The sequence below is a fragment of the Rhineura floridana genome, chromosome 2, assembly GCF_030035675.1.
Source record: "Rhineura floridana isolate rRhiFlo1 chromosome 2, rRhiFlo1.hap2, whole genome shotgun sequence".
Taxonomy (NCBI): Eukaryota; Metazoa; Chordata; class Lepidosauria; order Squamata; family Rhineuridae; genus Rhineura; species Rhineura floridana.
This window is the reverse complement of record NC_084481.1, coordinates 99,397,980-99,413,156: the sequence shown is the minus strand read 5'-3', so window position 1 is coordinate 99,413,156 and position 15,177 is coordinate 99,397,980. Positions and strand designations below refer to the sequence as shown.

The 15,177-nt window shown below is 38.9% G+C and overlaps 2 protein-coding genes across 2 annotated transcripts in view; both read right to left on the bottom strand.

Moving 5' to 3' along the window:
• The window catches only part of LOC133377962 (uncharacterized), a 60,101-nt gene extending 53,802 nt beyond the window's left edge, over nucleotides 1–6,299 (bottom strand). Inside the window, exon 1 of the mRNA XM_061612749.1 lies at nucleotides 6,256–6,299. The gene's annotated coding sequence lies outside the window, so the exon portion shown is untranslated. The remainder of the gene's footprint in view (nucleotides 1–6,255) is intronic.
• Nucleotides 6,300–11,162: 4,863 nt separating this feature from the next.
• The window catches only part of LOC133377961 (membrane-spanning 4-domains subfamily A member 15-like), a 72,917-nt gene continuing 68,902 nt past the window's right edge, over nucleotides 11,163–15,177 (bottom strand). Inside the window, exons 7-8 of the mRNA XM_061612748.1 lie at nucleotides 12,939–13,061; nucleotides 11,163–12,247 (exon numbers count right to left, since the gene is read on the bottom strand). Of these exons, the coding sequence (XP_061468732.1) occupies nucleotides 12,065–12,247; nucleotides 12,939–13,061 (306 nt within the window). The 3' untranslated portion in view covers nucleotides 11,163–12,064. The remainder of the gene's footprint in view (nucleotides 12,248–12,938; nucleotides 13,062–15,177) is intronic.

Below are 15,177 nucleotides of genomic sequence, written 5' to 3'. Positions count from 1 at the left end.
TATTTTGACGAATCTGTTTCTTGACGATTGCCATTAATTGTTTCGATCCTGGGAACTGCATTTTGTTTACTTAACTATTGGAGAGATAAGGCTGTCTGCTCTGTTTATACTGTGATGTCACCAAGTTTGGAGTATTAACCCAATTGTTGCTGAAATAAGAAGTGGTTTTCCTATATTTTTCTTTTAAAATGGCAATTAAGAAAGTGGCTGAAAATCTGGAAATAACTATGTTTCAGAAAATAATGGATGAGATTGAGATAATGAAAATTGAATTGAGTAAAATGAAGCAGGAGATTAAAGATATAAGGGTCCCTGTGAGAGAGGTGACCCTGGAAGGGGTCCCTGTGAGAGAGGAGACCCCGGAGATTGGAACAGGGGTCCCTGTGAGAGAGGTGACCCTGGAGACTGGAATAGGGGTCCCTGTGAGAGAGGAGATCCCGGAGATTGGAACCAACGTGGAACAGGAACAAGATTTGGAGTCTATGGACTTTAGAAATAAAATCTATTGTTTGGAACTCAATGTTATCTCTGAAGAAATGAATGAAGATTCTAGAGATAAAGTTATCAATGGCATGGATAATCTTCTGGACTGGAATGATGTGATGGAGCCCAATATAGAGAAAATCTATGGAATTAACTGCAGCCATGTGACAATGGAAAAACTTTTAAGAGATGACCCAGTGTATTTTGAAAAAAAGAACAGAGATATGATTTTACAGCAGTATTTCAGCAACCTATTCAGAATGGATGGCAAGAAAATATTTGGGATAGAGGTAATCCCCATCAGACTCTTACTATATGACTATGGCTTTGACAGCAAGATTATTATGGAATACTGATAATGGAAGATTGGATATTGAAATTACTGGACTTAACAAGACTACTGAAGATGGAAGATGGAAAATGGAACTAATAGAGATAATAGAACAATGGCTACTGAAATTATTGAACCTAACAGATTCTGATGTGATGGATTAATTGAAATGTTTATTTTGACTATGGTTATGACAATAAGATTATCATAATTAGTAATGAGATGGATTAATCGATATGCTTATCTGGAAAAAAAAATTGATAGATATATTTCTTAAAGAATTGAAACCTCTCTTTGACTTTTTGTGGAAAGAATAAAGTAATGTTTATGAGATTTGATGATTAAGTAAGATAACTACTGGAGGAAAGTGATTTTATAATATGACTTAAGAGACAGGATTGTTATATATTATAGACTTATAACTGATTTGATCTTTGACAAATGGGAAGTCAATATTTTATTCTTTATTTTTTATTTTTGTTTTTTTTTTTTTTCTTTTTTTCTTTTTGTTTAACTATTTTTGATTTTGTTTTTTGTCTTTGAATGTTTTATGATTTTGTCTTGTATGTTTTATGAAAATCTGAATAAAAATTATTGAAAAAAAAAAAAAGAATTGTAAACAAACTTGACAGATAACTATTGCTTTGATGCCATAATATTACATATATCAATATAAAATAGATTTATGCCTTTTCTCATTTAAAGGTAAACATAATAATGAGAGAAAGGTTTTGTAGCCATTTCTTCAGCCTTAAAGAAGAGTTTTTGATATTATAACTCCCTCAATAATGCAAAAAGATTTAAAGCATCTTACATTTTTTCATTCCAATAAGATATAAATAGGCTCTATTTTTTAATAAAATGATTATCTCTTTGCCTGCCTTCCCTGACCTGAAGAATATTAGTATGTTTTACTATTTGTACTGTATCCCAAACTTTGGTTAACCAGATTTCTATGTTGGGTAGCTCAGGCTTTTTCCACACTTGATGATGTTGCCATCAAAAGATGTGTTATCATTTCTTGATCTTCCCAAGATATTACTTCTTTGATGTAGCTAAATAATGTTATTAAGGGATTTCAAGGAAAGCCTATGATTTCCCTTGTTTGGGTTAATACTGAATCCCAGAATATTTTAATTTTTTGACATGCCTATAAAAGATGAAATGTGCCAGCACTTGGAGCTTTACATTTTAATTTGGGGTATATTTTACTAAGGCTGCAATCCCATACTCACTTACTTAGTAGTAAGTCTTACTGAATTCAGTGGGACTTACTTTTGTGTAGACATGTATAGGCATGTCTAGCTGGCAGGTAGAAAGGTATACCCAGCGGAGGCGGAGCTGGTGGAAGAAGCCACCACATCCAGTTGCTGCTCAGAGGCCTCGTGGAGGAGAGGATTCTGACTGTGCAAAATTCATGTTTCCTTCTGCTACCCCTTTTCCCAGCGTAACACCTGCCACAACGGAGAGCCACAAGTTGTTGTTGTTATGTGCCTTCAAGTCGATTACGACTTATGGTGACCCTATGAATCAGTGACCTCCAAGAGCATCTGTCATAGAGCCACGAGAGGGACCTGAATATCAGCCCCTCCTCCAACATGTCCCCAGAGCACTCCTTTTGCCAAACACTGCCAGCTTCTGCTGGCTTCCCTTATGCGAGGCTGGGTTTCTCTGGCAGACCTCTGGACCTCAGCCACAGCTGAGCCAGGATGGGGGACTTAAGCCAGCACAGCCTGGCTGAGCCAGGACGCAGCCTGCTCAGCCAGAGGTCCGCCATATCCAACTCCCCTCACAGCAGCATAAATGCAAGTTGGATTGCGTCCTTAGTCTCTTTGGTGTTAAATACAATCTTTTTAGTATTTTTTTTAAAAAATCACTTTTAGGTTCATACATAATGTAAGATATATTCTATTCTAGATCTATTTCAGTATTTTATTTGGAATATTTCTTGATACTGAAATTGATTTCTTCTACTTTCCAAATTGAGAATGATTTTACCTATCAGTTCTTGTGATTTTCCTCGAATCAAAATTGAAATTTCATATATAGTGCTGCTTCTCAAACTACCAAATCTTCTAAGCAGTTGATTAATAGTATGTTTGTTTTGGAAATATTGCAATAGTGATATGATTTGCCTTTGGTCCATCTTATTTTTTATTTGAAAATATGTTTAACCATGTCATCTGTAACTAATTTTTTTTAAGTTCAACCATGTCATATTTTTCCCTTTTGTGTATTACCTAGTAATTCTTTCCTCAAGTTCTGTATTTTAGTAAATGGCTGTTCAGGGTGATAGTTTAAGGCTTAGTTTATTTCTATTTTTTTTTCCAAATTGCAAAGATGCTGCTAATGTAAGAATTCATCTTGATAATTGCTTTGTCTCTTAGATTACTATGCCAGAGCATATATTTCAAATTTTTTGGTACTCCTTTTTGTTCTATATGTATCTCTGAACTTTGTAACCAATCTTTTAAGTTTGTTAACTTGGCAGCATTATAATTTTATGGATGAGGATGCTAATTTGCCGAAGGATGACACCGGATGGAATATCTTCACATTGAACCTGGATCTTTTCCCTTACCAAATAAATTTCAATAAAAACTTCTGCCATTCAATAAGCCATTAATTACTTGTAAAGGGATATTTAAAAATAAGATTCTAGGAAGAGTATTCATATTTGTACTGGAAAATCTCCTTATCCAAGGTATTTTTAAGTATTCCCAAGTCTTTAAATCCATCTCTATTTCCAAGAATAACTGCTTATGGTTAAGATGAACCAATTTTTCCAGATCCTACATTAACCAAACTCCTAAATATCTAAATGGAGTGTCTGACTAAGGTATATTTAATTTACATAGTATTTCACCTTTTTATGTCTTGATAGATTAAAGCCCAGTCATTCTGATTTAGTCAAATTTATTTTATTTTATAGTCAGATATTAAACTGAATCCATCTTTTTTTTTTAAATCAGAGCTCCAAATAATGTTTCTGTCTTGCTCAAAATAAAGGCTATATCATCAGCACAGAGTGCAATTGTCATCTGCCCAGGTATAAGAACTGTTATTTCTGGATTTGTGCGTATAGCATGTGATAGAGGTTCAATAAAGTTATCGAACAGCAAAGGTGATGAGGACAGCCTTGGCACGTGCCTCTTAGGAGCTGAAGAGTTCACAGTTTTGACTAATTTACTAATATTTTTGCTGTTGGGTTAGTAAAATCCAGGTAAAATTAGAATTAAAGTCAGAGGCAACATTACATCAAATCCTTTCCTAATGATACCTAACATGGAATTTGCCTTCCCCACCCCCCTTTACTACTGCACCCTGGGCTGACAGCTTCATGAAACTGTCCACTAAAGTCTCATTTCTAGTCAGTCGCCACTAGTTCAGACTACCCTAGCAAATACAAGGAATCAGGATCACTTTACAGTTGTTTACACTGAATTGTATTTGCCATTTTACTGTCTATTAACCTAGCCTGGAGAGATCCTTTGGGAGCTCATAGCCCTTTTTGTTTTAACCACCTTGAACAATTTGATATCATCATCAAACTTGACTACCTCACAGCTCACCCTTAATTCTAGATCATTTATGAACAAACTAAAAAGTACAGATCTGAACACTTATCCTTGAGGACTCCACTTTTCTACATCCCTCCAACATGTATGTATGAGGGCTTCCATTGTTTCTACTCTCTTCTTCCTATTACTTAAACTGTTACTGATCCACAAGAGAACCTCTCCATGACTCTCCATGACTTTTATTCCATGACTCCTAAGCTTACTCAAAAGTTTTTGGTGGGGGACTTCATCCAACGCTTTTTGACAGTCTAAGTATACAATGTCAATTGAACCACTTCTATCTATAAACTTGATGACACTCTCAGATAACTTTAAAAGGTTAGTGAGACAGAACTTAACATTGCAGAAGCCATGCTGGTTCTGCTTCAGCAAGATTTGTTTTTCTATATGCTTGGTAATTCAATCTTTAATAATGCCTTCCATCAGTTTCCAGGAATAGGTGTTAAGATAAGCTAACCAGCATGTAATTTCTCAAATCCTCTCTGGATCACTTTTAAAAAATTGGTGTTATGGGTTCTGACAGGGCTGTAGCTCAGTGGTTGAGCACATGTTTTATATCTAAAAGGTCCCAGTTTCAATTCCTGGTATCTCTTCTCCAGGTAGGGCTGCCTGAAACTCTGAAGAGCCACTGCTGATCAGTGTCAATAGGACTGAGCTAGATTGACCAGTGGTCTGACTTGGTAAAAGGAAGCTTTCTATGTTCCTAAACAAAAATTCTATTCAGATGAGATCAAGCAAGATTTCAGTCTGATGGGCATTTCCCTCATGTTAAAGCTGGGCATGTATAACCTATTTTATCAAATGCATTATATGAAATTTGCCTCAGGAGAAGTGAAGAAATCCCCTCTCCTGCTTCATGACCTCTGGCTGAATTAGATGTTAAAAAGAGAAATGGGGCATTAGTAGAAGGGATTGCTGATTCTCATTTGCAAATGCCTGTAGATACTATTTTAAAACTTTTTCCTCAGTTAGGGCTCTGATACTAGGGGAATGGGGGGAATAACGGGTTGTGTGTTGTAGGATGAAATTGTTGGAGGCAGGAAGGGTAAGGCCTCAGAAAAAGCAATTCCCATTGGTGCCAGCAGGGCTAGCAGCAGCATGGAGGGGCTGGTTTTTATTGGGATTGCATCTGGAAAGGGTTAAACCTTCATTCCCCATGCAAGGCATGCCCCTTCCCATGATGCTTGCCTGTAACAGCTATTAACAACAACAAAACAATTTAAAAACCAAACCGTCGTGCTTTCCAGTGATGTCTTTACCAGGTCTAGTCTGGCCCTTAGTTTAAATTCATATTTCTTCTTTTTATGTAGTAACTGTGACCAAACCCTCTTAAGCACAACACTACCATGTCTCGCAGCAAACTTCCTCCCTGAAAACAAGACTAACCCTGCACTCTTCCATTATGCGGGGATGGGGCTATGATTTGATATTACTAACACCAGTAAAGTGCTCAGAGGTAGCAGGCAGCAGCGTAGTATCACCTTGAGAAACAATCTCCATCTGCAAAGGCTCTTTTAGATTGCATAATAATAACCTCAAAAATGGTCTTGAAGCATATTTTGAGTGAGGCTCTTTCCTGATTGAGTAACTCTCCAAACTGAGATGCCAGCGGATGATTTCTCAAAGAAAAGACTTAAGTCTTTTACACACCCTGCTTGGGATGGACAGGTGCCTTCTGTTCTTTAGAGGGGTTCTGGCTATTCAGTAGTGAGGAGAAAGCCCTCTGCATATGGTCAGAAAGCCTCCTGTTATCCTAGCAGAAAGCCTCCTGTTATCCCTTCAAGCCTTTCACAGCTGAGCCTTGGATCAAATCAAGCATTTGCCTCCAAATTAATTTCACACATTTCCAAAAGTACTCACGTTACACTTCTTGATGTGCTCCTCAGCTCCTCAGCCTGTCATATGTGTTTACAACCTCACCACAAAGAGATAAGAAATGAAAGCAATGCTGAGAGCAAAAAGGAAGGGTGGTAACATCAATTCAGGTTAGGAGAGATTCTCTTCAAGATGTGGTCAGTTCATCTAACAATGTGTATGTTTCCATTGATGATATACACTGAAAACATTACAGTCATCCATCATTAACAAGAATAAAATTACCATAAAGCCAAAGCATTACTAAATCTGACCCAGTATAAACATATCTTCAAAAAGCTTTCCAGATGCTCTTCCTCACTGCAGAAACATAGTTAGTACAATAATGTCCTTTCCCCAACCTACATTTTACATACTCTTTTCACTTAAAAACTTGTGTTGAGGGTCAACCTATATTGCTAACACAAATAAAACACTCAGAGGAAGCAGCTTGTTTACTCTTGGAAGAGACAGAATCTTTGTTAGCAAAAAGAGACTTTTTGCTAACGAAGATTCTCTCTCAGTAAGATTGTATAATCCTAATCAGAGCTTGGAAGTAACTCGTTACAAGTAACGAGTTACTTGTAATTTATTACTTTTTTGAGTAATGAGTGGGTAACTTCATTACATTTTACTGGTAATAGAACGAGTAGTAACTTCATTACTTTTGAAGAGTAATTGTAATGTTTCCAGCATTACTTCTGTGCATTACTTGGGGGGGGAGCAGGGGAAGTCTCCTGCTCCTCTGATTTGTGAATAAAAATCATGTGCTTCAAATTGGGCTTCTGTGCAGCATTGTTCTTCCTTCATGCTCTATGGGTGCTTAGGAGGCGCCGACGGAGGAGGTGGAGAGTGAGATGGGGTGGAGAAAACAATTGTTTAAAAATTGACAGGAGTGGAAGGAGAAAAGAGCTGGAGGCAATATATATATACAAAAAATGCATGTGTTGGGGTATCATTGCTGGGGGTGGGGTGAGGGGATGTGAGATTCTGTTATGCCATTCTGTTAATCTTATGGATAAAAAAAATTATTCTACTACCCTCTGTGTGTATGTGCGCGCGCTTATTTTTAATGTTGTTTAGGCTACTCAGATGTGCAGCAGCCAAGGCCAGCATCTTGTAGGCAATTTTTTTAAAAAAAATAACTAAAATGTAATTGTAGCAATTACTTTTGAGTAAAAGTAAAGTATTCAATTACTTTTAGAGCAATTGTAATTGTAACGGTAATTACTACTTTTGGGGGCCATGCAACTGTAACTGTAATTTATTACTTTTTAAAAGTAATGTTCCAAGCTCTGATCCTAATCATCATTAGGGAGGGTACATCAGAAGTGTTCTTGAACCAGCCTTGTTCTTTCCTAATCCAATTCCTCTCCAAACAGAGCTGTTCGAGAATGATAAATATGGGCCAAGTTTATTATGTATTGAAATAACAAAGGTACAAGATAATGCTCAACCATACAGTTTATTAAGCATCTTGTAAAAATAGATAATCAGGAACTTTGTTATCCACTTTGTTTCTTTCTCTTCCTTTTATTGGAAACATATAATATCAAACATTATTTGCTGTTTAAGTTGTGCCACTTTGTGCATTTTTATTGGTTGTTTTATTTTCTGCTAACAATTACAAACAGAAAAAAGAGAGAGAGACAGATAATCCTCACCCAGAGGTTAATGTCTCAAAGAAGACTCCCACTTTCCACCTACTCAGACGGGAGCAGGCAGCTTCTTTAGATAGGAAAATCTTCCGCACATGTTCAGAAACATTGTTAGCCCTCCCAAGTTTTCAGAACTAAGCCCTCAATCAAAATTAATTTGACTCCCTCCAAAAGTACTGACATTACACTTCTCAATGTGCTCATTTGGAACCTCCCAGTGTATCTACAATCACACCAGAAAGTAATATGAAGCAAAAGCAGGGCTCAACGTGTTCGTAAATGGAAAGTGGGATGGCTTTCAGCATATATATGCAGGAATTGCAGTAGCACACCAGACCTTTTCCAGAAACGCAGCGATTATTACAACTGACAGGGAAAACCCAGTAAACATAGGATAGGTCAAGAGAGGGGCTTAATTTTGCAAGCAAGTCATTCAGATATCACAAATGTGTTGTTGTTGTTGCTGCTGCTGTTGTTTTAACTTATTGGAGTTTCCATGAAAAGGGTTTTGTTGTTGTTATGTGCCTTCAAGTCAATTATGACTTGTGGTGACCCTATGAATCAGTGAGCTCCAAGAGCATCTGTCATGAACCACCCTGTTCAGATCTTGCAATCACAACCCTGATTTCTTATTGGCTAAAAACCTGAAAGGGCAGGGATTAGAGCAGAACTTAGAGCAACTAAGAAGTTGTGGGGGGGCAGCTGACATTTTGATATACAGTAGGGCCCCGCTTTAAGGCGTTCCGCTGATGCGGCGCCTTTCATTTTCAATTTTAAAGTTTTTTTTCCCTTTTGCGACGTTTTGCGTCATTTTCGTGCGATACAGCCCATTAAAGTCAATGGGGTTCCGCTTTATGGCATTTTCCACTTTACGGCGGGGGTCTGGAACGGAACCCGCCATATAAGTGGGGCCCTACTGTATATCTCTGGAACCGAACCACCTGGAAACTTAATTTTTTAAAAAAATGAAAGCTGAAAGTCCAGAGATTAAGGTGAGTCACCTGGAGACCTGGAGGGAACCCCCAAAAACCAGAGTCTCAGGCTGAAAAATGGAGATTTGGTAACCCTAACTGTGTTTTGTATAACGAAGTGAGATGGTTTTATGTTTGTTGAAAAGAAATTAAACAGTTTTAGCGAGGTAGCTTTATCCCAGCTCCATCTGAGCATGGATTCTTAATTTTCCCTGAAAAGGGGAGAGGACCTTTGTTTAACCTGAGATATTCTTCTTCCTCTCCCACCATAGCAATCTTCCAAGTAAATGCTCACTTTTCCCTTTCTACTTGTGGAGTTCGATGAATTTCCTAAACCCATGGTCATTTACATCTAATTCTTACAAACAGAAGGCAAGACAGTAAATCTGTGCCTGCACTGGGGATGAAAGGATCTGTCCATTTTGGTCTCGGTTTTTCTTTTTTCCAATCTGAAATTCAGATCTCAACATTTCTGAAGAAATTTGCAGTTTCCTTTAAAAAGCCCTCCTGAAAATTCTTCAGCATTTTAGTGCAAATTTCTCCCAATAAACACATTGTTGTATGAAGTTTTGACTAAGATACGCATTTTTACAAGCAAGATCTCCTAATATAATGTGTTGCTGTATGTTATTTTCACGGATGTATTCCTTTTTATTCACTCTTTCCCCTAATATATGCTTTTTTGTAAACATTGGTTGGAGAACTGCTTCACAAATTTTGGATAAGTGCGAATTTTGAAGGAAGGCTGTGTTTCAGCTCTCATGTTGTTTTGGAAAGTGTGGATTTGATAAGTTCAGCTTTAAATGCAAACCAAACTGAATTTCTCCCCCATCCCTAGCCTGGACTGTGCCACAAGGTGCCATGTGGGGGTTCATATTGTTGAATGCTCCTCCATACACAAAATCCCTTCCATGTTAAAAAATGAGAAGTTAGGAACCTCTTGCAGATGTTTGTGCATATAATATGCGCTCACTGCACACATATTGAGGACACATATTCAAATGCACATTGGGTTTCAGTATTTTTTATTGTTTGTATGGTCAGTGCTGGCTCAGACATCTTCTAAAGTGGTGAAGCTTCTGGTTTTTGTCCCATGGGAGATAAGTGACAAGAGGGAGATTTTTACATGGCTTTGAGTAGAATGTGTAATTTCAGCCACAGAAAACAGTATACCAACATTAAGCATTATTATTCTTATGACTATCTTTATAAGTTGTGATTGCGGCCAATATGATTGAAAAATGCAGTATTAACTGTCATGTGGGTCTAAACAGGTCACTTTCACAAATGTACTAATCAAGCAAAGCAAGAACTGCATTTGAACATTTGATTGACAAAGCTAACAAGAAAAATATTAAGGATAGGCACAGAGTAGAACTGATTGATACCTACTAAAGAACTCGTTTAATTTTCAGTTGAATGATCCATTGATTCTTTGATTGAGCAGTGACAACTTGCATACATTTGCATATGAATAAAAAGAGTCTCAAAGAAAAGAGCATTCTTTTTTGACATTTTGATCAGAAGTTTCTAAACTGTGGTCTGTGGACCACCAGTGGTCCACTAGCTTCACTCAGGTGGTCTGCAGCATGTCCACATTAAATATTCATATTGATTTTTAATTGCATTTTGTTTCTTTTGTTTCTTTTATTGTCATTTATTGTATCATAATTTGAATTCTATGGAATGGAAATTTTAATGCAATACATTACGTAAAATATAAGAAATAAAAGAAGCAATAAAATACAATTAAAAACCATATAGCATCCAGTACAGTGTGTTGCAATTACTACAACAGGCAGCAGAAAAAAATGTTAAGTGGTCCACCAAGACCACCAGCAATTTTCAAGTGGTCTTTGAGGGAAAAGGTTTGGGAACCACTGTTTTCTGTGGTGTGTGTATATGTTGCAGCAAGCAACACCTTAGAAGAAGAATTCCCTCCTATGTGTGGAAGAATAGAATCACTGATGTCTAGTCATCAGTGTGGAATAATAGGATCAGGGCTGGTTCTAGAGGGCAGCCAGGTGGGGCCCCGGCCGAGGGCCCCTGGGGCTCCAGGACCCCTAAGGGGCCCCTCCACTCCCCTTCCACAATCTGCAGAAGGATCGCTGCTGCAGATCACAGGACAGGAGCTCCGTCTGCCCGCCATTCCCTCGCCCCACCTACCTGTCTCCTGCCTTTTAGCATTGCCCTTAATGAAGATGACAGCTGAGGTTTCCCTAAGGTACTGAAGTCCTTGCCACCATCTTGGTTGATGGCAGAGATATGCATGCATAGCACGCGTGCGTGCCATCAACCAAGATGGCAGCGGAGGCTTCATCCCCTTAGGGAAACCATGGCCTCCATCCTGGTTAATGGCAATGGTAAAAGACAGGAGACAGGTATGTGGGGGGTGGAAGTGTGCGTGCGTGCATGTGCACACACCAGGGCCCAGGGCAAACTGATGCCCAAGGGCCCCGGCATACCTGGGGCCAGCCCTGAATAGGATTATTGTTGTCAGTGCACACCAGAAACAATTTGGGGGATAATTTGATCCTGAGTTTGGTCTGGTGCAGATGAGGCCCTGATAGCAACATCCAAGCATGCCCCTCTCCAGTACCCCTTTTTTCATGTTTAGATTGTTCTGCTGGTGGAGACAAGGGAGTACTCATGCTCAGCCACATTGAGACCTACCAGGAACCATGGGTGCTCTTAGTTCCAAATGTCTCTGGCTACAATGGTGAGTATGAACAGTAATTTATAGAGAAACTAGAGACTATGGGAACTACATTTCTCATCTTTCATTGCATCCCTTGATGCTGTTATATGGTGGGTGAGAGTTTGATAGGTAGCAGGGCATCCATGTGGTCCTTTCTGAGCAAGCGCAGCGAAGTCTAGGGATAGTGGGAAGTAGGAACTACCAGAACTACATTTTTCTTGATGCCTGATGGCCTTGAATATACTGGAGAATCAACAGCAACTAGGGCCTAAACAAAGGCCACAGTATCTGTAGAACCTGCCCTACTGTTGACCATGCATTTGAAAACTCTGGGAATGGGGAATCAAAGTGGAGTGATTTCACGTTGCTCTGGACTCCGGAGGGACCTGGGTTTGAGCTCAAATAGATACCTTCATCACAATTTCTACCTCTGGTCCACTCCTGCTGGATTTGGAAGATGTTTATCTATTTGCAGGTATTGATCGGAGTCAATAACATTTTACTTCTGAGACTGCTGATGGTGGTGGTGGGGTACCTTCCATAACTTCTCTCTTGGGTTCCTTACTAAGAATGTTGGAAGAAAGCACTATATCAGCAAAGGCAGGTGGAACTGGATTGTTTTCAGCAGGGGCCATGCCATTTCCGATAACGTAGGGCTCAAAAGCTGTGGCCTAAAACACAGGGGGAAAAGAATTGGTTTCATCACTGGCATCATCATGGTGACATTATTCAGTGCCAAGACTTTTCAGGCTATCATCATATAAGTAATTGTCCCAAATTCCTCTGAAACAGAACTCTATGACTGATGTTGTGCTTGGGAGCAGGACCTATCTATTATTTTACTGTTGTAGGTATCTCCCTCCACAGAGTCACAGAATCATAGAATTGTAGAGTTGGAAGGGGCCTATAAGGCCATCAAGTCCACCCCCCTGCTCAGTGCAACTTAAAGCATACCCAACAGGTGGTTGTCCAGCAGCTTGTTGAATGCCTCCAGTGTTGCAGAGCCGGCCACCTCCCTAGGTAATTGATTCCACTGTCATACTGCTCTAACAGTTAGGAACTTTTTCCTGATGTTCAGCCGAAATCTGGCTTCCTGTAACCTGAGCCCATTATTCCAGGCCAGACATGTTCAAAAACCACACATAATTCCTATTATTTATTTATGCCATTGATATACCATTTAATTGCCCAGGTTTTTAAGCAGGGTACATAAAAATTAAAAAGCATACAATGGATAAGATAATGGGTTTTTTAAGCCAACAATTCCTGGATTCAGAGATGAAACAAATTCAGAGATTAAACATTTTCCCCCTAACATTTTTTTGCGCTTTTCAACACTGAACAAGATATTCAAACACTTACTATCTCATTGTTACAGCAGGTTGCCTTGCACCCAAAATGCGATACTGAAACAGTGATGAGGACCTCTAGCAAGGTGAACAAAAAGAGCACGACACAGAGAGCAGTGTTTACTCTGCTGGCAATCTGCAAAGAGAGAAGCAGGTGGAATAACAACTCTTCTATAGCTCTCTTTACTGGTACATCATCTCAGTAGTTGAACCATAGCACATTAAAACAAGTCTTAAGAACCACCTTATGGGTACAATTGAATTGAAAACCTTCGTGAAAATGTCCTTTTGGAAGTGCTGGGGGCAGAGGTAATGACAATTTTGAATTATATGGTGAAGAGGGTCTAACCAACCTAGAAATGCCTGTGTGAAAGGGAAGGATCAAAATGTTCTAAAATGAATATATTAGATAAATAGATCTTAAGAATAAGACTGGCAGATATCAGAAGTACACATTTGATGAGATCAGTCAGGAAATCCATTACTGGGGCTATGGCGTGTCAGGGATTACAAGAATAAAAATGGTAGACTATCCTGTTCTAAAGGCTAATATATTTTTCCATATCAATACAGCCTCCTCTCTTCTCCCTCCTTACTAGTTTTCAACTAACTAAGTAGTTCAGCTGTTTCTGAGTTTAATATCATACAATGGCAAGTTTGTGAGTTGTTGCGCTACATGAGATGAGAGGCAGCCACCTCTGAATGCTTCCTGAAATACTGACCCCAAAAGATCCGTATCTGGAGACATCCCTGTTCGAATTCTACTTGCCCTACAGAAGGCAGGGAAATAAGTTAAAGATAAAGAAAGAAGAAGCAACCTCCACCATTTATGATAAAGGTAAGGGGTACATTTTGGTGTACTCTACTCCTTGCAAACTGGACAAATGGCCCGCACATTTGCGACCCACAAATAAGGGTGTGATATTTGGGGAACCATCTGGGTGCATTCTTTCATATCAGAACTAATGAGTTTCAGAATTACATGGCAGGCAACTGGATCTGGTAGGGTAAGTTACAGCACAAACCTAACTATGTCTACTCACTTCTCAGCAGACATGGTTATGTTTGTGCTGTAATTACCCTACCAGATCTGATTGCCTATTGACCTGTAGACTTCAGTGGGGCTTACTCCCAGGTAAGTGGGGTTAGTATTGTGTCTTTAGATAGTTTTACTGCATTCAATGAGACAGCCATCCACAAGCAGGAGAAAAAGACAGGGAGAGTAGCTGTGCCTTTCAATGTCCATTATGCCACAAGCACTGTCCACCTGATGCCTATGACAAATGCACAACCACATTCCAGTCAGTATTCCTGTTTACAGGGGATGTTGCATTTTCTCAGTGACAAGTTACTGCAGCGTGAGTACTGGGGAAATGTAGTTTTCCCATAATAGAAGTTTTGTTTTAAAGGGCATCTGGACCTTGAACTGCTGAGTAACAGCCATGCAATACAGTTACTGTGCTCAAAATCATGATGAAAGACTGAACCACCATTCTGATTATATGGAATAAAACGTGGGGTTAGGGTTGCGCACAATGAAGGAGAAATTAAAATTAGCACATTTGTTAGTTAATGGGGGCTCATCTCTTGGCTTTTTGTACGCACGTTGTAGAATGGGATGGGAGCAAGAACAATGAATGGACAAGTTAAAAATGGCTACAAGTCTCATTGGCTACACTTGCAAAGTTTGATGTGGCATAACGCAAGGATGCAGAGTTCAGACAGCCTGACTGCTAACCAATACCAATACCACCAGCCAGCTTGCATGCTGGGAATGGGATGAGTGCTCAGCCTTGGATTAAAATCTTGATTTCTCCATCTCTCCATTGATCTCTATAAGGCAGCTCTCACTTCCATCCCAATATTTAAAAATAGCTTATTAGTGTGAACCAGAAAATGACCTATCCAGGCAATTAGATGGTTCTCTGTAACCTTTTTATATCTATGTGTGTCCACTCCTCTTTTGCTATTTTTTTCCTCAAAACAGGAAAAAGGAGAAATATATTGTTATGCACACCCTAGTCTCAAAGCACAAGATCTCAGGGGGCCCAGCTAGGGATGGTGTAGAATATTTGCAAAATTGGATTTTATGTTGAATTCTGGAATAATTCACAAGTTTGTGTCATCATCAAACAGGCTTCTGCTCTTTGTGTGCATTCATGACTGTTAGTGACCGTGTTTTTTTTAAAAAACTACAGTGAGAATTATGTAATTATTTATGTAATTATTTTTGTAATCTGCTGCTGTATACA